This window comes from Balaenoptera borealis (assembly GCF_965194805.1).
Source record: "Balaenoptera borealis genome assembly, chromosome: 13".
Taxonomy (NCBI): domain Eukaryota; kingdom Metazoa; phylum Chordata; class Mammalia; order Artiodactyla; family Balaenopteridae; genus Balaenoptera; species Balaenoptera borealis.
This window is the reverse complement of record NC_138870.1, coordinates 106,522,576-106,548,588: the sequence shown is the minus strand read 5'-3', so window position 1 is coordinate 106,548,588 and position 26,013 is coordinate 106,522,576. Positions and strand designations below refer to the sequence as shown.

Here is a 26,013-nt window from a genome sequence, read left to right as displayed (position 1 = left end):
TGCGGAGGGAGAGGGGGTCAAGGCCAGGTGAGGGGCACTAGGCGAGGTGGGGGTAGGCGGAGGGGCGGGGGCCAGCGGCCAGGAGGACTCTGGGAGGGCGGGGGCGGGAGGGGGCGGCCTGGGACTCGGTGGGTAGCCTTAGGGCCAGAGGAAGAAAGGAGGGTAGGGTCCTGTGGTTACTCTGGCCTGGTCCTCAGAGTCAGAGCCGGTGCCCTGCTGGGGGAGGGGGGGCCCTAGACTGCACGGACCGTGAGGAGTAAAACCCCTGGCCCCCTCCACTCTTTGCGGGCTCCAAGAGCAGGCTGCCGGAGGAAAGACAGCCGCTGGGGCAAAGGGCTTCCCACCGCATTTCCGACAGCCCGGGACACCGGCTCTGGACACTGCCCCGTCCACCCACACCCTGGAGAGTAAGACTCTGGCAAGACCCCTCACCACTTCTCCCACACACCACTTCCCCCTCTGTCATCACGAGGAGACCCAGGAAGACCTGGGCTGCCTGCAGGGCTGGCTGAGTCGTGATAAAGGCTGGTGGCAGCACAAGACTGGACAAGCCCATGAGGTCTGAGACAGACACGAGGCGGCGTTCCCACCCACACAGAGCAGCGGCACGTGCAGGACAGGCGTGAGGCGGCAACACACCCATGACACGCGGCCTCCCCGCACAGGGCAGCACACAGCAGCAGCAGTAACACCCACGTGTGTTACATACATGCAGCAGCAGTAACACCCACGTGTGTTACATACATGCAGCAGCAGTGGCAGGAGTGGCAGTGGCCTGTTCATGACAGTGACACAGCAGCACATGTGCACGCACACACACACACACACACACACACAAACACACAGATGGGTCTTCACTTCCCAGCATCACCTGATAGGACCCCAGGCCTTCAGCCCCGCCACGCCCCCCAGCATGGCCATGGTGGGAAGCCTGGCTGGGGGGACCCCTCCAGAGAAAACCCACTCCTAGATCCCATGCCACCTCCACCCCGTTTCTTTCCCTATCCCCTACTGTGGCCACGGGAAGCCTCATGGGGCCGTCAGTGGCACCAAAGCCCCGTGAAGCCACGCAGAGCAGAGATCCAGGCGGGCAGGTGCAGCGCACGGACAGTGAGAGGCATGGGATGGGCATGCTCACTTACACAGCCGGCGCTCGGGACCACCGCGCAGCTAGACAGAGCAGCCACATGCAGATGGGCAGGAGAGAGCAATGAGAGAGAGTGTTAGCGGCCCAGGCCCTCAAAGCAGGCACACGGCCCCCAGTCACGACCACAGTGAGGGCAGCCAGGTGCAGGGACCCCCTGGCCAGATACCCAGTAAGGGAGGAATTCAGGTGCAGTGGGCCCAGGTGCGATGGGAGGGAACACATCTGGAGCTGCTGGAGGAAGGAAAGTGCAGGCCCGACGTGGGCAGAGCTGGGTGGGCTCCTGGTTTCCCTGTGACCTGTTCCCTGGTCCGTGAAGTGCAGACCACAGTGGTGTCCATCCACAGGCTTTACTAAGAACCCTGTGTGGCAGCTGCTCAGCAGACCCCTGGCACTTGGGGATGCCTTGTGTCCCCTTGTGCTGCTGCTGCCTGAAGGGCCTCTCTCCAGCTGCCATCCCACCTCCCTCTCCCTGCCCTTGCCCGCACTGGGCTAAGGACCCCTCCCCTGGGTTCCCCCACCCACCTCTGTGCCATCCTGACTGGTCCCTGTCCCACACCGCACGGGCACCCTGAGCATCCTTCCTCCCCTGAAAGCAGGTTTTGTCTTTTCCCGTCTCACCCGTGCAAGGTCAGCCTCCCCCTGGAGATCCAGCTCTGTCCCTCCTACTCAACCTGGTTTCCATTGCCTTCCACTGGCTCCCTCTCCTCTGCCTCTGTCCCTGCTGCCTTGCCCAATTGCTCAGATCCAGAGCAGAGCCTCTTGAAGAGGCCAGACCATGCTTCCCCCACCCAGCAGAGGGGGACTCCAAGGACACCTGGGGTGATGGGCTCAAGGAACAGGCAGCAATCACCAGAAGAAACCCTCCCCTCTCCCACATCTGACCTCCATGGTACCGCCTGGGTTTCGGAGCAAAGTGGGGCGGCAGTGGAGGGTGGGGGAGGGCGCCCAAGTGGTGGTGATTGCTAGGGAGAGGGCGAGGGAGCAGCGCTGGGGGGCTGGGCCCAGTACAGCGCTCCCCTCCCGCCACCCCGGGCCCTCACGCATCCCACCCTGGCATGGGGACCTGCACCTCAGGATGGAGTTCTGCGTGGCCCACCCCCAGAGTCCCCCGGAGCAGGGTCTGGAGCCCTGGCAGGGGGTGAGCTGGAGGCCTAGGATGAGGGCAGACCGGCTCAGGAGCACCAGGGAGGCCCTGCCGAGGGGAGATACTGGGTGTGGGGAGGTGGGCACCTGCCAGAGGCTAGGGCTGGTGCCAGGAGGTGCCAAGAGTGAGGGGCTGATCCACTGGAGTGCAGGGGAGCGGGCCGGTCACACCCCTAAGGCTGCCCTGCCAAGACCCCAGGGCATAGCAGGGAGTGGCCAGGGATGCCCACGGCCCAGGCGTCTGCTCCTCCTCCCCTTCCCCTTGGGGAACAGGGAACTTCCCACATTGCCCCAGGCCAGGCACCCTGGGAGCATCCATGGTCAAGGTCCACATGTTTCCACACCACCTCTGCAGAGCCATCGCTGTCCGTCACCACTCTGAGCTGTCTGACGGCCTCCCCAGCCAGGCTCTGACCATGGCATGGCCACATCAACCCCTGCCGGCCTCCCACAGGGCTTCTGGGCCACCCACTCTCTAACATGGGGTACCTCGCTAGGCACCAGCACCCCTGGGTGCCTTCCGCTCTTCCTCCAGACGTCTCAGCCAGGCTCCACACTCCCCAGCAACTTTCCCACCAGTGTCTGAACCTTGCAGTGTCTCTGGCTTCCTCGTGACTCCTCGACCAGTGAGGCCTGGTCTTGCCCCCCCACCCCTCGCCCTGCAGTTACCGAGGCTGTCAGCAGAATCCCCTTGCTGACCTGTCCGCTGCTTTCCCTCTTAGGCACCCTTTCCTCTACCCCTTCCTTCCTAGATAGGTTCCTCTCTTAGTTCACACCTTCTCCCAGGCCATGTCATCCGCTCCCACCCTTTTCTGTGACCGATGTGCTCATGAATGCCACATGTGAAGCCAAGCCACTCTCTCCTGAGCTCTCCCCAGACCTCTCCTGGGGTCTCCAAACATGCTCTCCCTCGCCCCAGAGGCCTGGGAGCCACCATCAGCTGCTCCATCCTTTCACCCCCATGGCTGATATGTCACCAACTCCCAGCATTAACCCTGGCCCTCCTCCTCACCCCCAGCCACCTCTGGATCCAGACCTTTCATGGTCCCACTCAGGACCTTTCATCTCACTTCCTAATTGTTATCCTTGACTCTTGGTACCTAGCTCAAAGCCAGGAACACAATATGCACTGAAAAAAAATGTTACAAAACAAAAACAATGTGACATGTCACTCTCAGGCTTGACTGCCTGTCAACCCATTGGTGCCAACAGGCAAGAAAAAGCCCACTCCGGCCCTGGTCTCTGCCTGGAGGCTTCTGCCACTGCACTCACGCAGGGCAGGTCTAGGCCTGTGGCCTTTTGAAATTTAAGAGCCTCATTAACGGAAATAATCCTCAACAGGAGCACAAACTATATACGGGCTTGTGAGCGTCCCATCGCACTCTCTCTGGTCTCCGTGTCTCACTCCAGCCCTAACTTCTCACCGCCCACACCAGGTCATGGCTCCAACCTTGATGCACCCAGATGCCCCTATGACCCCTCCTCTGTGACCCCTTCCCGCTCCCCTAGCAGAGTTCCGTGAACCCCTGAAGCCCTGATCACATCTCCTGCGAACACACCTCACAGGTCCCCAACCTGTGAGGACCTCCGCAAGGACAGAGCACAGCCTGGCCCCTGTGCCCTGCACTGGCCAGCACACAACAGGTCCAGTTTCAAAAGAACAAGCCCTGAGGCACCTGCAGCCATGCATGGCTTTATGCAGATCCCTGTCAGACGTGCTAGCAGGACGGGCTCACAGTAGGTCCCTAGGGCAGGGTTTCTCCACCATCGCAGAAACGTGCATCTCCAGTGGGATGCTAATTAGTGATCTACTAAAGAAGCTGTCCGAGACCACAGCACACAGCACATCAAAAGTTCTGAGAAGTACTGCAGGAAAGAAACCTCATCAACTTTGTGTTTCCAAAGCTATTTCGCCATGAACTCTTTTCTGTAAAATCAGATGTGACAGTCAGACAGGTGTAAAACTGAGGGCCACAGCAAAACTGAGTATTGCTGTGGGGCTCAGAGACATGTGGCCCTCAGACCACATGTGGGATTCAGATCCAACCGTGGGGTCTGGAAGACAAAGGGAGTTCAGAGCAGATGTGGGGCTCTGAGCAGACAAATGTTCTGCCTATCAGGCTAGACCCAAAGCTAGAAGCATAAAGAGGTGGATGGTCTGGGATCAAAGTTCCAAAAAGCCAAAGGCCATGGGCCTTCTGGATGGCCCCAGTGCATTTCCACAAGTTGCCGAGCTTCAAGTCCATGACATAAGGGGTAACCTCCCCTTCCCCTTCTGAGATCTTCCTAGATCTCGGGCCGCAGAGTGTCTTGCGGGTAAAGGACGCCAGAGCCTAGACTGAGCTGTCAGTGAGGAAGGTGGGCAGAGCAGGCGCTTCCTTTCTCGTGGTGCCTGTCGGGTGAGGAGAGGGGCAGGCCTGCGAGGGAACACATGGGGGGCCAGTGGACAAGGCACAGGGGTGTGACCCACTGGGTGGCCGTGGCAACTGCCCTAGGGCTTCAGCTAGGATCCATCCTGGGAAGGTCACAGCCCCACCGGGACATCAGAACTTCCTGCACTTCGGACATGTCTCTGAAAGACAGTATCACTAGCACTTTTATCACTACGTGAGAAATGAGTGTCAGACTCTAGCCACTGCTGGCGGCAAAACAAGAGCTGCCCAGCAGCGCCGACGGGCAACACAGCCACTGCCGGCCACATGCGGGGCTGACTGGACGTGGCCACAGCACCTCCTGCTCAGCCGCCCGCCAGTGGCCAGAAGTGAAGGGTCGAGGACAGGCAGTGGGGCCCACTCCAGAGGGCCATGGTTTCACCCAGGTCCGCGGGCAAGAAGGAAGAGGAATAAGAGGAAGGAAGGAAGGAAGTGTGAACAGGAGCAGAAGGGAATGTGGAGGGAGGTGGGGAAGGAAAGGCAGGGCAGACGGGTAACGTCGCTGGGCCTGTCAAGCGGCACCGGCTGGGCTCAACTGCGAGTAATTTCAGAATCCACGTGCTGTTCGTTATACGCCTGACTGATAAACAAAGGTTCGGTCTACACAATGAACACATATGCATTTCTGTGTGAGGGGAACTACTGCACACAAACACAGTGTCTGTCACTAGAAGGGGTTTAATGACGGAGGCTCCAGATTATAGTGGACAGATAGCGGGGCTTGAGGTCAGATGCCACCATCTACTGGCTGGAATGGATCTCCTTAGAACCTCAATTTTATTGTCTGGAAAATGGAGATTATATTATTATCCATCGAACAGAATGGCTCTGAAGATGAAGTAACGTGACTTGGCCTTCTCCAGTGCAGAGCGCTCATTTTCCCGTAAGGACCCTAAGAGTCCCCCTACCGGCCTGGCTGAGTGCCTGGTCACCCTCACCAGTTCACAGGGGTGGGACTGAAGTCCACTGAGGTTAAGTGGTTTGTCCAAGAATACAAACTCAGATGCAACCTGCTGAGGGTTGGAATCCAGGGCAACAAAGCGAGGTGCTAAAGCTGGTGAATGCCATGGCACAGGGAGTCTCTTGTTTTAGGCTCTCCGGCATCTGGTACCTTTGGGAACAGCACCTGATTTTCCTTTGGATACCCGCCCCCCTCACTCAGCACCCATCCGGTAGCTCTGGCTGACCCCATGCCCTGGCTCCCAGGATAGCATATGAGGCAGGCCTGGCCAACAGCAGCCCTATGTCTCCCTGACCCCAGTGCCCGTTTCAGGGGAGGCAGGGGATCCACACGAAGCCAATCGGAGGCCGGGATTCTGCAGGAACTCCTGAGGGAAAGAGGCTCACTCTCCAGTGGGCCTGCAGGACAGATGGGATGCAAAGGTTGGAACTGCTGGCCTTGCCCCCTCCCCCACACCACTTCCAAGAAAGGAAACAAACACAGGTTCTGGCATGACCCAGACCCACTGGACAAGAGAGCCTCGCCGTGACAAAGGGGAAATGCTGAGGACGACCGTGAGGGACGTGGCGGAAGGTCCAGCCCAGAGACCACCTCCTCCTGCCCTGTGACTGCCCAGCTGCACCACGGGAGCCAGCAGAGCTAAGGCAACACCTGGGCTCTCCTGAGCTCGGCCGAGGGGCTCGACAACCGGCAAACCTCAACCAAGTGTCTGTCCTTCTGTGGCATTTGTCCTAAGCCGCCTCCCTAGACCTCAGATCACAAAAGACAGCACTTGCATTTAGCTTTGTTCTTTCGTACGTTTAGCAAATGTTTTATTGAGGCCTGCACTGTGCCAGGCACTGTGCTGCCCGCTGTCAATGGCTTTAATTTTCATCAGGACCAAGGGGCACAGAGGAAAGGAAGGGCTGGTGGAGGCGGGGAGAGACAGAGAGCGAAGATGGGGACTGGTCCAGGCTGCATCAGGGAATCCCCACCCTCCGTTCCTCAGAGGCCTTGGACCTGGGCCGCTCACTCCAACTGGGAACTCCTGGCCACACCCCTAACACCCCCTCGAAGGGCACTTTAAACATCGCCCTGCTGGGAAGAGGGCTTTCACATTCAACTGGGAGTTGGAAGAGGTGAAAAGGGGAGGGCCGCAGCGCAAGCCTGGGGTGATGGGAGCTGGAGGGCGGCGCTGCCGAACCACTCGGGGGGGGCGGCAGCAGGTTCCCAAGCCCCCACTTATCCTCCGAGTCCTCAGCTGGGAGAAAGGAGACCAGACAAGCCCCTGTGAGTAAGACCTGCATTCCTCACTGCTTTGTGAACTCTGCCTTCCGAGGTTGGCAGCAAAGACTCACTAGGTCAGGAGGTGGCACCCCATGTGCTACCCACAAAGCCAGAAGTGGGGGAGGGCCTATGGGGCACAGAAGGCAAAGGCAGACAAGGGCTGGCCAGGGGACGACCAGCTCTGCCTCAGACCACTCGTGGGCAGGAACCAGCTCTCCCGCCAGCAAGCATGGCGCCCACAGGCCCGAGGAGGTACCCCTTGGGGGCGGAGCCTTGGGAATGAGGTCCTCAAGGAAAGAGCCAAGGGATGAGCCCAGAGGCTCTGGCAGCTTCTGCCCAGCCGGAACAGCACCCCAGCCCCCTGCTTGGCCCCTCCCCCCAAGCCAGTGCCTCCCCCCATTTCCAGGGCACCGTGTGGCCTCTTTAAGTCCCCACCTTGTGTAGGAAGTGGGCGGGGAGAACAGAGGAACGGGTAAGGTATGGAGAAGAGAGGGCAGATGGAGGTGCAGAGAAACGGCATGATTTCCGCCTGAGAATGGCTTCTTGATGCACTTTGAAAATCACGCACAGGGATCTGTGTTTGAGGGACTCTGAGGTGGTGCTGAGAGACAGAAATGTTTCTGGGGCAGAAAACAGGAAATTGGTGGTGGGTCCTAAGAGGAAAAGGATCCAGTGTACTCAAGGTTTCAAAAGGAAGCAAGGCAGCTACAAAGCGAAGCAAGGAAAGATGGCACCAGCCACGTGAGACAGCCATGTGGCCACAGAGAAGCCAAGTGGCTGGGGTGGGAGTGGGGGCGAGCTGCAACTTGAGAGCGGGCCAGAGAACGACCCTTGATGGTAGGAGAGGCAGCTACGTCAGGTGTGAGAGTGAGAGCGCAGGGACCCCGGGGCAGGGAGCCTCCAGGAGGGCTGTGGAGGCGCTCATGGCCAGCCGGGGTCTCGGTGGGTGCCCAGCTCCCACTGCCAGCACCAACAGGGATAGAGAGAACAGAACCCCTGATATTTCAGATCGCTGAAAGAGCCTTCGGTCTCAGACAGATAAAGCAAGGCCAGGTAAAGGACAGAGATGCGGACGGGAGGAGCACAGGGGTGGGTGCCACGGACAGGTGAGGGATGGGACAGGATGGGCCGTGGAGGAGGAACAGAGGGAGCCGTGGAAGGACGAGAGGAAGAACGGGGCGGGCGTGGACAGGGGACAGGACCCTCCCCACACTGCCCTGCTCACCGAGCTGCCGCGATGGGCGATTTCTTGGCAGGGTCCAGCAGGCCGCCCAGGCCGCCAACTGGCTCCTCCCCCAGGGAGCGGGTGTCTTTGTTCAGCTGTTGCAGGCGGGAGCTGAGCTCACTGATCACAGTTGGTTTGTCGTCTTCGGGCCCGGGGAGCCCCCGGCTCTCCACGGGGTCCCCCCACAGCTTGGACCTTCTCTGGAAGAGGTAGCGAGGGCGAGCAGGCCCGGCAGCAGAGGCCAAGCCGGCGGAGGCGGCGTGATGCTGCTGGGCCATGAGCTCGCTGTCCGAGGACTGCTTCAGCAGCGGGTCCCTGAAGGTCACCGGCCCCTTCCCCAGCGGGGACTTGAGCTTGGGCTTGGGAGGCACTGGTGGCTTCTCGAGTAGAAAAGTATGTCCGTCGGCGAAGGAGGTGTGGGTGTCAGTGAGTTCCCCGCTCTCCGAGCTCAGGGTGGACATGCTGGACACGGTGGAGATGGTGCTCGTGGTCTCCAGGTGGGGGTCGCTGGAGCTGCGCGTGTCGGCCTCCTCCACCCCCGAATCCGCTGCGGACTCGGGGGCAGGGGGCGGCTCGCTGCTCGGCTTCCCTGAGGCCGGGCCTGGCAGCGTGGCGGGCGAGGGACCTGGGCCAGGGAGCGGGGTGGCCAGCAGGACCCCATTGGCAAACTCTTCAGGAGGCGGCACGAGTCCGATGCGGGCCAGCTCCTCTCTGGTCTCCTCATCGCTGGAGGACAGCTGGGCCGGCGGCAGGTTCACGGCGAACACCAGCTCTGGCTCCTCCTCTGAGCTGCCCTGGCCCAGCCCGGCCTCTGCTGGGGTACTGCCAGGGGGCTGGGCCCGGGGGCTAGGCAGGGGCTCTGCCACCACGGCCGACTGCGGGGGGGCCGGGGCCAGCTCTGGGGTGCCCGGGCGCTCCTCTTCGGCCCCCAGCCCGCTGGGCTCCTGCCCGTTGCTGGTGGCGTGCACGACGATGAGGCCGGCTGGCCGCTGCAGGGATGTGTCCAGGACGCTGAGGATCATGGACTTCTTGTCCTCCGGCGACTTCCGCTCCTCCCGGGGGGCCTTCTCGGCTTCCCTGCGAGCAGGCACAGGAACCCAGGCTGGGCTCCTCGGGGAGAAGGCTGGGGAGGCCAGGGGCCCTCGCTCGGTGTCACGAGCCTGCACGTCCACAAACAAGGGCCCAGGGCGCTCGGTGTCAGGGCTGTGCACAGGTGTGGGGGACCGGGAGGGCGCCTGGGAGGCCAGAGCCCGCTCCCGGGCAGCCAGGGCAAGGGCCAGGGGTGAGCTGGGGTCCAGGGGTTTGCCGGTGAGCGGGTGGATGAAGGTGGAGCCCGAAGGCCCAAGGCTCGGGCCGCTGACCAATGGCTTCAGAGCGGAGACAGGGGAGGGCAGCAGCAGGTCACGGCCGGTGGTGGCGCCGGGCCCCAGCAGGCGCTCGTCAATGGAGCGGGAGGGCTGCAGGGAGGGCAGGTCTGCGCTGGGAGGGCTGCTCTCGACGGCGCCCACAGACAGGAAGACGGTGGAGCGCCGCCGCTCCTCCAGCCGCCGGTCCTTGCCTGGGGCCGGGCCGCCGAACGCGAGCCCGGGCCCGTCTCCGGGGCCGTAGTCGAGGCCGCTCGGCCGAGGCCCGCGGTGTGTCGGGGAGGGCTCCCGGGCGAAGCTGCCGCCCGCCGGGCCAGGGCTGCCCACGGCCAGGGCCGCGCGCTCCTGCGCGTCCTCCACCTGCAGCTGCTTCACCAGCGGGCTTTTGCGGCGCTGAGGTTTGGACGGCGCGAAGAGGCTGGCGCTGAAGGCGCCCAGGTTGGCGTAAGGGCTGTCGGGGCCGGGCGGCCGCGGCCGACGCTTCGGGCGCTCCGGCGGGGTGGCCGCTGGCGGGGGCCGGGGGACGTCGCCTGCCTCGGGCGCCGAGTCCTGAAGGATGATCATGGAGCGCGCGCGCTTCTGCCGTTCCGGGTAGGGCAGCGGCCCCAGGGCCGCGCCGGCATCATACAGGCCCGGGGCGCCCGCGCCCAGGCGCGCCTCCAGGCCGGGTTTGAAGCTGGAGCGCACGGTGTCGTAGGCGCGGCCCGGCGGAGGCGGCGGCGAGAAGGCGGGGGGCGGCCCGGAGTCGAAGTAGTAGGGTGCGGGCGGGGGCGGAGGTGCGGTCTGCGGCGGGGGCGGGATGCCTCGGCCCTCGCGCATTGAATCCTGCATCGACGTGCTCCTCGGGAAGCGCCCCTCCAGCAAGGACGCCAGCTTCTCATCTTCCCCTGCGGACAGAGGGGCCCCGGTGAGCCTGGCCCAGGAGCCAGGGGCCTTCGAGGAGGCCCCTCCCGACCCAGGCGCCCGCCCTCCCCGTCTGCACAGGCCGGCCCCGCCCCCCACCCCAGGGCAGCCAATGTCCCGGACGCCAAGGCGCCTTCGAAATCCGCGGGAGGTGCTGGCCGCCAGCCAGAGGACGGAGTCAGGGTGGGCGTGGGCGCTAGGGTGAGATCAGGGGGAGACACGGGGATCCCAGAGCAGGGGATCTAAGCAAGATCCCCAGTCTGGGCTCGTCTCCGCTGGGTCGGGAGGGCTCCTGCAGAGACTGGGGAGAGGTATCCGTTCAGATATAGCGGAGAGGAGGGCCCCCCAGCGGAGGCTGTGACAGAAGACCCAAATTCTGCCTACTCAGGTTGGGGACATGGAGAGGGCCCAAAGACAACACCGCAGAAGGGCAGGGGCAGGCCCACCCCCAGTCGTGGGGACAGAACTACAGAGAAGGGCCAGGGGGTGGCTGGCACAGGCCTTCGCACACAAGACTGAGCAAGGCCTCATCTCAGAACCACCAGCAGTGGAACAAGCAGGTGTCACTGGGAGGCCCTGGTGGCAACCAGAGGCGGGAAGAAGGGAGATGGTCAGAAGTGAGAGGGAGATCTCCCAAGCAGGAGTGACACGCTGTGGACAAGGGGGCAGCAGGGCTGTGGCCGGGGAGAGAGAGAGCCGATGCCCTGGTGAGGGAGGCTTTGTAAAGAGAAGTCCTGAAAGGCTCTACCCCAGAGACCGACGGGCACTGGACTGGGGGAGGCCGCCAGGAGGTCGCTGCCATAGCCCTAGTGGCGGAAATTCAGAAAGGCTGGGCGGAAGGAGGGAGGGAGGGTTGCAGTGGAACGGCAGCCTGAGCACCTGACACGTGTTTTAGTTTCACTCCTTATTGGCTGTGTGACCCCAGGCCAGGCCCTGAGCCCCTCTACGCCCCAGTTCTCTCATGGACAACACAGACTGAAAGTGAACCCTACTTCCTGCCGCACTCAGCTGTCATTAGGATCTGTGCGAGGGCAGGGCTGGAGCGCTCAGAGCCCCCACTGTCCTGCCGCCCAGCTAGGACGGGGCAGGACCTCCCGAGTGTTCCTGTGTACACAATGCGTACACCTGTGCTGCAGGTGTGTTCAGTTAGGCTGCAGGTGTAAGAAGGCCCAATCCAAGGAGAGTGGAGGAGTGGCTCCTCAGTGCTGACACACAGGTCTCTGGAACAATTCCTTGGGGATCTACACCTGGCCTCACTCTGGGCTTGGTCACATTTTTATGAACTCACGACGATGCAGACTGCCTGTTCCCAACCACCTCCTCCTTTGGCCACCACAGTGCTCACCAGGCCTCCCACCCCACACTGTTTGCGTGTGTCCTGCATAACAGCTCTTCTACCCCCCGGCACAGCAAGGGGCATGGGGCGTGGGGGAGCTTTTGTATAAGATAAGGCTTGAATTCCAGCTCTGCCACTTCCTGCCTGATACCTCTTAACCTCTTGGCACTTCAGTTTCCTCGTCTCTGGAGACCTGCCCCCTCCCACTGAAGTGCAAAGTGAAGCCATTTAAAGCTTATAGCACAGGGCTGAGCCCCCAGCAGCGCCCCCAGGAAGGTGGCTGAGGTCGACGTCATCATCATCATCATCACCGTCATTTTCAGGCCAGCCTTCCACCCCCACTGCTGGACACAGATTCTGTGCCAGGTTCGGCCTGGGTCTCCTCCCTGCTGCATTTCTTGCGCAGCAAATAAACGCAGCTCAACACCCACAAGCTTGTGCATGAGATGGAGCTACGTGGGACAAGCTAGTGCACCTGGAACACGCCGGAGGGTCAGCATGCCACGTTCTGACCCAGGGTAAAGACAAGTCACTTTCCTTGTGATGCAAATGGGAATCCGTTCTGATACAGAGCGGGTGGGGCCGCTGCCCAAATAACAGCCGTGAGCATTTCTCCAGCACTTTCTGCGCACCAGCCTCAAGATGCAGGACCTACATCTACTATCACCATGAGCAGTTACTCAGTACTCAGCCTGTGAGTACAGCCCTCTGTGCGAACCTCAGAGTGGTCTGAGGAGGTAGGCACTAGATGGTCCCCATGTTTATGGATCAGGACCCTCAGGTTTCAAGGGTTGAGATGTGTGCCCAGGGCCACAGAGCCAGGACAAGGGGTAAGAGCCCCGGAGTCTGACACCTCAGCCAGCGTTCAAGTGGGTGACAGGCGGCAGGCTAGGGCAAGAGGGATTAAAGATGAGCCACCCATGGACTGAGCACAGGAGGGCCCAGGAGGGTGGGCAGGGAACAGCTGGCAACCTCCACTGAGAGGCCTACAGCCTGAAGGACAGGCACTTAGATGCGGACCAGCGGTGGTCAGTACTGAGACTGGGTGGAGCTGAGGGACGGGCCATCCAGGCAGAGTGAGGGCAGGTGGAGAACAGCCGGTCCTGGCAGATGTAAATCAGAGGGAGGCAGAGACAAAGGTCCCTAGAAGAAGCAGGAGAGGGCTGGGGCTAGGCCTCAGGGCCCCAAGGCAAGGCAGATCCCACAGAGGACCAGCTCTAGGGATGTGAGGTGGTATCTTGTGTAGAAAGCCCCCTGTGGCCAGAGGGACGGAGTAGAGGGTGAAGCCGGGGCAGGAGGTCAAGAGGAGACCAAAGCTGTGGCCTCCAGACGCTGAGGCGCAAGACAACGGGGCCTGGCCAGGCAGGGCTGCGAGGATGGTGAGGAAGCCGACCATCCCTAATTTGTCCGGGGAGGCAGAGAATAAGGAGGAAACCACAGAGGATGCCCAGGGCTTAGGCCAGGGAGGTGAGGGGGGAGTGCCTCTTGGCTCCAAAGTAGCTGCAGTCTCATGTGTCTTCTCCCCCACCCTCCTACCTACAGAAATGACCCATAGCGGCCTCTGAAGGACCACTGCTGTCAGCAATTCACGCCATTCTCTCTCAGAAACCCCCACTCATCCTGCATATCTGACCCCAAACACACACACACACCCCCGGCCTTTCCTGACACCCGAGCATGGTTGGTGCTCCCTAGTAAATGTGCTTTTGCCCCCACCAGGTAACTGCTGAGCTGAGCTGTCCGCAGACACGTCACCTCCTCCAACGGAGCCCCCAGACCCTGCCCAGCATCAGCCTGGAGTGTGCATCCATCAGCAGGGGCCCTGGGGTGAAAGAGGGACTGGGTTTGCGGAAACTGATTGGCCAGATGAGTGAATAGAAGACAGGTAAGGCAGCTGTGTGACCTTGGGCAAGTCATTTTACCTCTTTGCCTCGGTTTTCTCATCTATAATCTAGAGGTACTGATGGTGTTACCTCAGCAGGGTTACTGCAAGTATTAAATGAACCAGTGTGTGTAAAACACAGAGCAGTGGGGTACACAGGGACAAATGGATGGACGAGTGGAAAGGTCAGTGGGTGAACAGATGGACAGAAAACGAGACACGTGTGTAGGTGGACGGATGGACAGGTGGGCAGGTAAGGGGGCCTCGATGCCTAGCGGGAGGGCCAGTGGGCGGGGCTTATTAGATGACCCAGTCTGGGGTCAACAAGAGAGGAGATGGCCAAGGGCGAGACGTGATGAGGCCCCAAGGAGACAGGTGCAGAAGGCAAAGAGGCTAAGGACATAGCCTTGAGAAGGACCCACATCTTGCAGGGGAGCGATGGGGACTGAACAGGTCCAGCCTGAGAACTGAGGGGAAAGCCAGTAAGTGTTGTCCTAGAAGCCCTGGGTAGGAAAGTTTCATGGAGGAGGGGGCAGCAAAATCAAACGGGTCCACTGGGAGGAATGCCCTGGAAACCACTGGTGACCCTGGTGAGAACAATTTCAGTTTCAGGTATGGACAATTCCCTAACAGGCCGAGAGGCAGGCAGGGAATGGGAGACAGCAAGTATGGGTGACTTCTGGAGAAAACTGGCTGTGAAGGAGAGGAGAGATATAGAGCAATAACTGGGGTGCCGGGGGGAGGGGAGAGGGCAGATTCAAGGGGAGGGTAGCTTAGCATCAGAAACATGACAGGTACTCGGGCTGCAGGGGGCACAGCCAGGTAGGATATGGAAGACCCAGGGACGGGGATGCTGGTGTCTGTGGGAAGTACAGACGGGGGTGCCCGCTGGCAGGGGGTGACAGACGGCGAGAAGCCTCAAGGGTATCTTTCAGCAAAGTATCTCTGGGTTGGGGGAAGGACTGACACCCCCCCACCACCACCACCATATACGTCCACAAAAAATGAGATTCCTGGGTTGGGGCCAGGAAGAGGCAGGACTGAGAGAAACCGGAAACCTCAGTCAAAGGGTGGGGAGAGACAGGGTCCTCCAGCCCCGCACGCACTCCAGCCCCCGCCCCAGTCCTCCAGCCCCATGCAGCTCCCAGCCCAGCCATACCTACAGACTTGGTCCGTGGAATCCCCTTCCGCAGGGAGCCTGGCAGCTTCTCTGGGCCTGGGAGGCCCTGGCGCTCAAACAGTGACTGTGAGAGTTGGAGGGGGCGGGGGTATATGGAGGTTCCAGAGCACTGGGGTCCCCAGTTGCCCATCCAGCCCCACCCATCCTCCTCCTAAGCCTGATATCAGACACCCCATGTGCTAATTCCAACAGTGCTAATTCCCATGGTGTCTGACCCAGAAGCCAGGCCCAGGCCCTGCCTCCAAGGAGCAGGGGCATGGCTGTGGGCCCACAGGCATAGGCGGCACTGGGCAGGGGTGATGCAGATGGGCCAGAGCAGTCAGGGGTCCTGGGTATGGCCGGGGTGAGGCTGGGGGAGCAGCCCAGAAGGTGCCAAGTGAGAGGAGTGGGCGGGGGGACAGCAACACCATGTTGTGGCCTCAGCATGGCTGGGGTCCTTGCTCTAGGTGGCACAGAACCTGCCTAAGGCGGGAGGCGCCAGAAGAGTGAGAGCTCAGCACAAGCCAGACTGTGGCTGTTCTGAGGGCTGATGGCCCCAGGTGTCTTCGGGAGACGCTGTGGGGTCCTTCACCCCCACCCCTGGAGAGTGGAGTCCAAATGATGGACCCTCACCCTCCAAAACGCACAAACAGCCAGTAGGGGACGTGGCACTCTGACCCCGTGCCCCACCCATCCCCCAGTGCCCCCAGCTGCCAGGCTGGCTTACGCTGATCTCAGCAGGGGTGATCCTGCGACTGGTGGGCCGCTGCTTGACGGTGGCAGCTCTCGAGTCAGCATCCGCGATGTCTGGCCTCAGCGCCGGCTCCGTGGCGGCTGCCAGGATCTCGTCCAGCTTCTCTGCACAGCCAAGGAGGTGCCGTCTCAGCCACAGGGACCTGGAACCCGCTACAGCCCCCTGCAGCCCCACTCACGCATCCCGGCTGGCCCTCCCGGTGCTGCTGACAGAGGCCACTGGGGCCCCGCCCACCTCGGCCCCTCACTCCCCAAGACACGCGATCCAGAACCAAGACAGGAAGCCCCATAACTCGTATCCCATCCAAGCCCCTCACACACCAGAACCCAGACCCTGCTCCAGCCTGGCCCCTCCGGCCTCAGGGAGGCTCCACGAACCCCACTCCAGGAAAAGCCTGGCCGACCATTAGGGAGAGAACCAGGCAGGGGGCGGGACTGTTTACAGCCCAGAGACCTCCTGAATTTCCCCATTTCCCTTTGCCCTTCCACTCTTCTCCTTAGCACATGGCATTACTCGCCTGTCTGTACCGCCACTGCACCAAAAGATAAGCTGTAGCCCCAGAACAGACCCTGATGTACAGTAGCTGCCCACGAAGAATGTGTATAAACCAAGAACCATGGGGGGGAGGGGGGCGGGGCTCACTGCCAGAGGCTAGAGACCTAAGAAATAGCTGTATGCAGATCAGGAGGCCACAGAACCTACAACCCCCGAAAAGCAGCCCCACCAAGGGTAGGGGGTGCAGAGAAGAGGATATTGGGAGGGGCAGTGCTGAGGGGGCTTCCACCAGCCCCTTAGAAAGCAGCCCCAGAAGCCAGGAGGGGGAAGGACAAGCCCAGGGCTGAGGCCTGAACCAGGTGCCCTCGGGCGGCGCTCTTTTCAAATCTGTTATAAAAGAAAAGCTTTGTTTGCTTGTTTTTCTTAAAGCTATTTAATGTTTTTGAAAGTGGTGTTTTTGATTACCAAGTGACTTGGAAATTTTGTTAAACACTTGTGTCTGAAAACTATCAGCTGTGGACGGATGACTGGGGAGGGCCCACTTAGGGCCAGCACACGGGACACAGCAGGGGCTGGGGGCAGCTCCCATGTCCACCTGGCTGCCACACTGCCCCTCTCATCCAGGAGCCCCACCGCAGCCCACCCATCACTCAGCCTCCAAATCCCTGAGCCCTTCCAGACTCTTAGGAGCTGTGCCAACCACAGAGGACCACGCATCTGGTTCCACTTAGTCCTTTCATGCCCCAAGTGCCCCCCCTTGGAGAACTGTGGTCAGCCCTGACACCTCCTCCCAGCACTGCTCAGCAACTGCTGTGGGGAAGGACATAAACTCCTCCGAGATGTACAGTACCCGACCCAGCCCAGACCCATCCTGTATACTGACTGTGCTGACCTAATCTCTTTGTGACTTGATTTCCTGATCTGATAACGGGCATTAAAAAAGGTACCTGCTTCAGTGTCTGTTGTGAGAATTAGCACATACGGCAGAAGTGCTACAGCTGTGCCTGGCTCAACGCAAGCACTGAGGACACACTTGCTACAATTCTTCACGTCTGTGCGCCTCATCTCCCCGAACAGCACATGGGCTGTCAGGAGGAGAGGGCAAATACCCTTGCCAGCATGCCCTGCGCGTCCTGCCTGGTCCCCAAACACAAGAGAGTTCAACAAATGCTACGAGTCACCAGCAAAACACGCTCCATCTACAGACCAGCTCGCGTGGCCTGTGCACAGCGCCCAGCGCCGCCAGGTGCAGACAGGGACGGGCTGTTAGAGGGGCCTCCCTGTTTGCTTCTGTAATGAGGTGAGTAATTTCCCTGTGGAAGCTGAAATCACCATGATCACCATTTGCTAAGTCCGTGGGGATTTCCAGAGTTGGAAGAGGTTTCTGTGGCCCCTCTCATGCTGCAACCACCACAGGCAGAAGGGATCGCTACTGCCCCCATTTTACCCAAGAAGAATCTGAAGCTCTGAGAGAGATAAGTTGCCCCAGATCATAGATCCGATAAGTAAGAGATCAGACTTAACAACCAGATTATCCGGAAACCACAGACATAAAGACATGAGCAGAGAGAAGATATTTCCGTGGGACACACAGGGCGCATGCTCACCCGAGCTGTGGATTTAGAGGCTGCGTCTCTAGGTCCAGAGGCACTCAATCTCAGAGACCCAAAGCAGTGTGCACATGAAGTTATTAGCAAAGCGAATATTGTTGGCCATGGGGCGATGGTGCTGAGGCCAGACGAGACTTATTTTCAAAAGGAAAAGAATCAAGAATTCTGCAAACTACAAGCTGGTGAGGTTGACACCAATCCCCAACAAAATGAGAAAAATATATTCTTAAATAAATGACTTTAGATACTTAACAAAAGAAATGAAGCCCATTAGGAACCAGGTCTGGGGCACTACACTGGCTGTCAGGAGTCGCTATGTGGCAGGGACGCAGCTGGGGATGCAGCTGTTTGAACCAGGACCCAAGCAGGGATGAGGGGCCTGCGGGGGCGACGAATCGCCGTCACTTCCCCTACAACTGGAAGAAGCACACAGGCCACAGCAGAGCACCCTGGGAGCCCCGCTAATGAGCTGAGGAAAGAACCAAAATATTCCAGAAATAGCTTGTGTGTCTGCCTCAAAGGTGTGAAGAAAAGTGTCCCCAGAGGAGACCTAGTCATCTGTTTTATACCTGAAAAGACCCTGAAAAGGGAAAGCATTTCACCTGGGACCGGGGCAAGGGCAACGGGAGAATTCAGAGGGTGAGATCGCAGGTCACACAGGGAACCTGGGCTCAGACAGACGGGCAAGTGTGTCCCTGGCACAGGGAAGGCCCAGTGGATCCCGGAGTGAGGGGTGGGCGGGCACCAGGCACAAAGACAAACGAGTGAACACACACGCCTGGGGCCACAAAGCCATCTCAGGCCCCTGTGTGGCACGGACTCCTGTGCAGCAGAGGCTCCAGTCTCCATGTGAGGTGGAGCCGGCTGGCAAAGGCCAGGCCCTAGACCCCACCAGACACTGGACCTCAGCGCCCAGGCCCAGACTCTGTCCCCGCCCGGCTGCTGTGCCTCATGTAGCCGGGCTGGACATCCAGGACATACAGGAAGGAGCGTCAAAGGATACAGGGTGGGAGGTCTGACGGGAGGGGCGGGGGTGGTCAACAACCTGGGCGACAAAGCTCTGGAGCCCAGATTCCTGCTCCTAGAGGACGTCAGCCTTGGGCTTGACCCCGTAACAGATCAGCACAGAAACGGGACCCACACACCAGGCACAGGAGCCCCAGAAAACAAGCAGAGAGAAGCAACACGGGCTGGGGCTGAGCACCTGACACCCCCGCCCCCCTCAACCTGGTCAGTCACCTTGTTCCCCAGGCGAGCTCCACAGCTGGGCCTCCTGAACCCTTCCCCGCTCTGCTCCAGGCTGTGGCACGAGCTGCGGCCTCCACTGGGACGCTTTTCCAGCTCTGCCTCGGCAGCCCCCGTGGCCCTCACACCGCTGCCCCCAGCTCACTCGAGCCCCCAAGGATTGTGGCCACACTCACCATCCCAGGCCCATCTGACCCCTCCCAGGTCCTTCCACTGTGCCCCCAGCAGCCCCCCACGGAGAAGGCCAACAGGAGGGTGCAACCCAGGCTCCCAGACCCCCTGACTCGAACTGGAGCCCCCTCACACACAAGCACATCCGCAGCCAAGGGTCAGGCAAAGCTGGGCCCGGAGCACAGCAGATGACTCACCCCCTTTCCTTCTCCGAATGGAGGCTTGGAATCAAGAAACAGAGTAAATGGGGTGAGAGGCAGGCTTTGTCCCTCGGCACCCGGGCCCCACTCCCCACTCCCACCCCCTCCTAGCCCATCCTTACCCTCCCAACAGCCAGGACCTCCCAGACCCCCACCACCCCTGGCCTATACCCTCGTCAGATCGTGAGTGGCAAATCGACCCAAATGCCAAGTCAGTACCTGAAATTCAAGGTGGGAACAACCACAGCAGGGACAATGCTTGTGTGCGTGCATGCTCACACACACACACACACACACACACACTCACGCGTGCTTGTGTACGTCCACACACACACAGACATGCACACACTTGTGTGGACGCAAAACTAAGTCACACTTGGTTCAAGCAAATGTTTGTTCAGAAAAAAGGCAAAACCCCATAAAAACCCATTTCAGAGACCACCAATGGTGCAGTGGCCACCCACAAGCAGTCCTGCAGTGTGTTTCCAACAACAGGCAAGTCAGCATGCTTTCCAGACCAAGGCCAGTCAGGGACCACACCCTGGCATGGCACCTGCCCTGACATTCTCATCCCGAAAGAAAAAGGAACCCAGAAGTTCGATTTCTTAGGGGAAAGAGGATGAACAGGAGGGGCTTGGACCCATCAGGGCCCCCTCTGGCCTGGGTCTCCACCAACCTCTGCAGCCCCAGCACGTCCTTGGTTCGAGCTATGCAATGAGCACCTGCTGAGTGTGAGGGGCCCCAGGGCTGAAGGGCACTAGAGGGGTCCCGCCCTCCCTCCTTCTCCCTCTCTCTCCCTTCTCAGGAGGAGAGTCCCCACCCAACCCCTCCTCTTAATGCCATTTCTGCCAGCCACCTCAGCCCTTCCTTTTCTGGGACACCAACGGCCCCCCCAGGATATACCTTCCCTTCCTCTTCCTCCTGCAGGCCCTCCAAGCCACAAGGAGCCACCTTGCGTGAGCCCCCATCCTTGCCACCTGCTTTTTCTGTCGCCTCACGCTTTTCTTTCTTCCAGGTGTTCAGGTCATCTTCTCAATAGACTACAGACACTAAAGGGCCCTATCAGCCCTCGATATTGTGACATAAAACTGACATGTTTATGCTGGCAACGAACCCACAGGTCTTATTTCTATCCCGTAAAAGCCCAAACACTGGATCATGGGATGATCGCTTAGGTACCTGGGAAAACCCTGACGCTGGCCTGGCTTCCTCAAACCAGGTGTGTCTACAGAAGGTCGGCAGGTGGCCTGGCTTCCCAGGACAGCTGTCGTCCAGGGGCAGGAGTGGGTTTCCTGTGCTCCCAGCTGCCCAGGCCCTTCTCTGAACAGAGCCACGGTAAGGGCCTGGGTCCAGTTCAACAAAAGCTGTGACCCCCTCACTCAGCAGTGTGGATGGGGGCTCTGTGGCAGGCTGTCCCTTCGCCCTCCCCCAGACTCTGCTCAGGAAAAGCTGGTGAAAAGGATGCTGACCTCGGGCCACAAGAGTGAGCCCCTCCCTCTGGAAGACAGGGGTCTGTGCAGCAACCCTGTCACAAGGCAACAGAGGGGACGCCCAAGCCAGAGAGGAAGGAGGCTCTTCTTCCAGCCACTGGTCTCCGCACACAGAAGCAGCCCAGAGAGCAAAAGGCAAATCTGTTTCTACAGGGCAGAGTCCCTGGGTCCCTGGATGACAGACCGCAGGCTGCCCAAGCACCTCTTTCTGAACATGCAGCTGGACGTGGCCACATGACAGCCTCTGGCAAGAGACTCCCAGGAACCATCCACCAGAGCCTGGTGTGGGGTCTAGCCAGACCCAGCTGCCTACTGGTATTGGTTTATTGACCAGTTTGGATCTTCAGTCAGTGCAATGGGTCAGCTCCCCATGACTAGCCTTGCACCCTTGTGACCCCGGGGCCCGGAGTCTGCCAGCTTCTCTGCCTTACTCTTGAATGAGAGAGGTTACTAGGCATAGAATTACAGGTGGAAAGGCATTTTGACCCAAGACTTTGAAGTTACCGTTCCGTTGTCTTCTAGCATCTGCTGACCAGACCCCCACTGTCAGTCTGACCCCTGTTCCTTCCTAAGTCATCATTCTCTGGCAGTTAAGATTTTTCTTTTTGTGTAAGGTGTTGTGAAATTTTACTATGACAGGTCTAGAGGTAGCTTTGTTTTTACTTCATTGCTTCAGACTTACACTCCTGCAAACTGGAGTCTCATGTCCTTGTTCAATTTTAGAAAATTTTTAGCCATTTACTCTTCAAATATTGCCTCTTCCCCAATCTTTTTACTCTTTCCCTCTGGGACTCTATTTAGGCTGGGATTTTTCTCATTTGTCCTCCATATTTCTTATCTACTCTTTGATATTTTGCATCTCCTTATCTTTCTGTGCTGAATTTTGGGTAATTTCCTCAGATTTATCTTTTAATTCATAGTTTCTTCCTTCAGGTGGGTCTACCATACTGTTTCCCAGGCACGGGTTTTTAAAATCTCAGGGGCTATATTTTTGTTTCAATAACATTTCTTTAGGAATCCTTTTTAAATCTGCTTATCCTTTTTTTCCCCCCCACTGTGTTGTTCTTTCATTATGAGTTCTGTTAGTTCTCTCAAACTTTGTATTTAAACACCTTGTTTTGTCTCTTTCATAGTATTCTATGGTTTCCAGTTCTTCTGATGCTTATTGCAAGTCTCGGGCTTGCCTCTAGCTCTCCCCCATCTCTTGGCTCTGGGGGGGTATCAGAGCCCCAGTGCCCTGCCCGTAGGATCTGTATCGGTCCCAAGCCCTCATGGACTATGGGAGCATCTGCTTCCTCTCACTCCCTTGGCTCTGACTTCTCTCTTCATTTTTGAGAACTGGGAAATTCCTCTTCTTTTGTTTTGAGATGGCTATGTATTTTTAGAGTTTTACTTTATTCAGAATATTTATGGGGAAGAAGGTCCTGACCACGTCAGCCTAATCTATCCTGATGGCTGTCCTCCACACCAAACTAAACTACAGTCAAGAGTACCTGCTTGGAAGGGAAGGGCTCAGCAAAGGACTAAGGTCAGGGATCAGTCCATGAGGGAGGTCAGAAATAATTTTAGGGGACAGGTAAGGGTTCCTTCTATGGCTGGGGCAGAACCAAGCCGGAAGCCAGGGTTGGGGCTCAGTCTAGAACCAGGATCAAGGCCCTTCCTGTGCCCACGACTGGGTTAGAGCTCAGCACAGGACCAGAGTCAGGGGTCCTTCTATGGCTGGAACGAGAACAAAGTCTGGGACTCGAATTGGGTTCAGGTTATAGAAGGATAGAGCACGTTAACAGTCATGTGTATTGGGACATGCCATGATAAAGATGTTCATGGTCATGTAAGTCAGGGCATAACCATTATTAACTGTCACGTATGTCAGGACATGGTCATGTATATCTGAACATGCCAGTGATGAGGCTATTAACGGTCACGTATATTGAGACACACCCACGATGAGGCTGCTGGTGGTCACCCTGGGATCGTGCCCCCCACATACCCATCAAAGCCCCGACACACTCCTGTTTGCCTCCTGCAACTTACGAGGACCTGTCCCATCATCGTACCAGCAATGTTCACAACGGCCCCGTGAGGCCGGCAGCTCACTCTACTGACCCCTGCGTAACCGACGTGTGAACGGGTGCTGAGAGGGTAAAGGAAATGCAAAGACCACACAGCTAGTGCCTGGCAGAGCCAGGAGCAAAGGTCAGGTCCCCTTTTCTCACTTGGATGAAATGAAGGCGTAAAGTCATACTGGAGGTGTGGAGGGCCAGGGGCAGCGTGTGCACACGCATGCAAACACACTGGTGAGCCAGGGCCTGATTCCCCACCGCCAGGCGTGGTGGTCCCACTGTCCATCTCTAGCCCTGCCACCCTGCCCCTCAGCCCTCAATCCATCCACACGTCAGCTCCCTTTTCAGCCCACAGACACCCAATTCCCCCACCACTTCAGCACCCACCCATTTACCTCTAACCTGTCCATACGTCCATCTCTCCGTCCTCCCTCCCCTCTGTCTCTGCCTGGCTTTGGCCCAGCTCCCCTGACCTGGCCCCCCACCCTGGGCTATCTGCCCACCGCCTGCCCTGCCACTCACCAAGCTCCTCAAGCTCCGCCGTCATGGACTTGGAGCGCAGGGTCAGCGTGGTGCTGGGGGCCCTCTTAGGGGGCGGCGGGGCTGCAAAGAAGAGGGAGGCCTTGGACCTCCTGTCCAGCAGCAGGCAGCGCGGCGTGGCCAGGTGCAGGTGCCACCTGCGCTCCACCGCCTGGATCTCCTCGTACTCCCGGGAGGACGAGTCACACTGCGCCAGGATCTTGTTCAGGCTGCGGCTGGACGCAAACTTCTTCATGGCGCTGGCAGCTCGGGGGTGCTGAAGGCCGGGCTGGGCCAGGGCAGCCAGGGCCTCAGGCGGTGCTCGAGGGCCCCAGGGGGGTCACCGTGCTGGCCAGCCTCAGCCCGAGGGCCCACGTGGAAGGCTTCGAGGGCAGAGTCATGGGGTGGGGGCTGGGAGGGGTCTCCCGGCAGGCCGGGCTCCTGCTGCTCCAGGGCCACCCTCCCCCCCCCAGGCCTGGAGGCCACTGCCCCTCGGGGGACCAGGGTGTGGTCAGCCAAGCCAGGGCCTGGGCTGGGCTAGACCCGGCCAGCAAAGCCTCCTGGGCTCAGGCTGTGCCGCGACGTTGGCGCGGGGAGAAGACGCTTTTCCTCTTCCCTCAGGTGCCGCCTCCCCCTTCCCTCCGACAATAAGCGGCAGCGGCAGCGTCAACCTCACAGTTGCTATGGCAACCCCGGCCTCCAGGCAGCTGCTGGCAGCGACGGGAAGGAGGGCTCTTCCATGCCAGGGGCTGGGGGGCGCCGGGAAGGAGGGGGCAGGGATCTTAGGAGGGCAACCTGGGGTCAGAGGCCGGGAGAGGGTTGGCTGTCTAACATCAGGGATTGGCACCCAGGCGGCGCACGTGGGCGTTCGCCTAGGTTCAGGCCTCTGACGTCAGCAGTCAGCAGTCTGGGGCCGGGGGTGATGAGAGGAGCATGGGCCTGGGGTCAAAGGTCTAAGGTCAGGGGACAGAGCAGGGAGCCTGGGCACCGAGGTCCGAAGCCCGAGCCCTCACCTCTGCGCCGAGCCCCATCTTCTTCAGGCTTCCTTGTCACTGACACCACCTTCATGACGAGGCGGTTCCCGCCCTGGCGGATCAGAGCCACCACCTGCTTGTGCCCGACCTTCACCACGTTCACTCCATTCACCTGGGACAGTCAGGGCCCGGGGGCCGTCCAGGTGAGTCCTCCTCGGGCTCGGAGGCCAGCACCCCACGGGGCCGCACAGGGAAGGACGAGCCTCACCTCGATTAGGAAGTCCCCCGTGCGCAGCCCGGCCCTCCAGGCCACGCCCTCCACGTCCACCGACTCGAGATACTGAAGCGCCGGGAAGGCCGGCGTGGGCGTGAACTCCTCGATGGGGGTCTCTGCTGTGGGACGGGGAGAGGGCAATGAGGACGGCGTCCTGCCAGCAGGGGCCAGGTGGAGGTGCCTGCCACACAGCAACCTCCCACGAACAACCTGGGCCGGGGGGCAGCAGGCGGGGGCTGCCCAGCGCGAGAGGAGCCAGCCCGGGAATCCAGGACACGCCCCTCTGAGAGACCCCCCCCCGCCCCCGCCCCCGCCATTCACCCCACCAGAAAGGCCCCCGCTCCATCAGACACGCACAGCCGAGATCCTGGGAACCAATGAGGGAAAGGACCCGCTGCCTCCTACCAACATCCCAAACCAAGAACACAGAGTCACAGCAGGGAGAGAGGAAGGGGGTGGGGGAGAAGAAAGGGGGGCAGGGGCGCGGCAGGAGGAGAGCAGAGGAGAGGAGCAGAGGCAGGACACAGAAGACACCCCGAGTGGTGCGCAGCCCTTGCCGGCCGGCTACCCGCCTCCGTTACCTTTGGCCCCCCGGAGCACAAAGCCAAAGCCTTCGTGGTCCCGTTTCTGCAGGACAGCCACCTTGTCGTCAATGACATAGTCGCTGACGGGGGAAACAGAAAGGTGAGGAGAACGCTGCCGGGAAAGCACGTGCCCCAGACAGGACCCCGCGGGCACGGGCACAGTCCTCCCTGGGAGCCGTCCTTGGACTCACCCGGGAGGCCTCCCTCCACATCTGACGTTCCATCGCACGCGTGCCCACCCTCGCCCGCCTGCCCACCTGCCCCACCTGTACCTGTGTGCAGAGAGGCTGTCATAGGAGCCCACCGTGTAGTGGCGGAAAAGTCGCTTCGTCCGGTCCTCCCGGGTTTCTGAGGGGAGGTTCAGGAGCTGACGGAGGGTCTCATCCTCCAAGTGGCGTGAACCACCCCCTCAAGCACACCGGTTACCAGCCTCTGCACGCGCACGCACACACGCACACACCCCTGGCCTGGTAGTGCCCACGTGGAAGTGGGGGGTCCAAATGCTGGGGTCCTGGGCCCAGCGGTCCTAGGTAAGAAGGCTGAGGGGACCATGCAGGAAATCTTGCCTCTAGGGGTCAGGGTCCAGACGGGGGCAGGAGCTGTGGCTCATCTTTCTCCTGAGCGGCTGCACACAGCAGACCGGACAGGGCCAGGGCAACCACAGAGAGAGTCAGCAAGCCCCAAAACTAAGGGCAGAGAAGGTGTGCGCACACGCACGTGTGGCCTGGAGTCATGTGTAAGTGCTGTGTTCATACAGGCGTGTCTCTGTGTGTGACCTGCAGTCGTGTGCAGGTGCTGTGCTCATACGTGTGCATG

At 59.9% G+C, this 26,013-nt stretch overlaps 1 protein-coding gene across 7 annotated transcripts in view; it reads right to left on the bottom strand.

Moving 5' to 3' along the window:
- The window catches only part of SHANK3 (SH3 and multiple ankyrin repeat domains 3), a 53,610-nt gene that overhangs the window by 2,557 nt on the left and 25,040 nt on the right, over positions 1 to 26,013 (bottom strand). For 3 of the 7 annotated variants that reach the window (XM_082351464.1, XM_082351465.1, XM_082351469.1), the window contains 9 exons: positions 25,470 to 25,545; positions 25,195 to 25,277; positions 24,608 to 24,732; positions 24,379 to 24,511; positions 23,369 to 23,449; positions 19,291 to 19,314; positions 15,546 to 15,676; positions 14,819 to 14,903; positions 8,175 to 10,425 (listed from right to left, as the gene is read on the bottom strand). In XM_082351464.1, coding sequence (XP_082207590.1) covers positions 8,175 to 10,425; positions 14,819 to 14,903; positions 15,546 to 15,676; positions 19,291 to 19,314; positions 23,369 to 23,449; positions 24,379 to 24,511; positions 24,608 to 24,732; positions 25,195 to 25,277; positions 25,470 to 25,545 — 2,989 coding nt within the window. Of the gene's footprint in view, positions 1 to 5; positions 1,171 to 6,460; positions 6,924 to 8,174; positions 10,426 to 14,818; positions 14,904 to 15,545; positions 15,677 to 19,290; positions 19,315 to 23,368; positions 23,450 to 24,378; positions 24,512 to 24,607; positions 24,733 to 25,194; positions 25,278 to 25,469; positions 25,546 to 26,013 lie in introns of those variants that run through there. The other 4 variants (XM_082351468.1, XM_082351467.1, XM_082351470.1 and 1 more) reach the window with 4 other exon arrangements.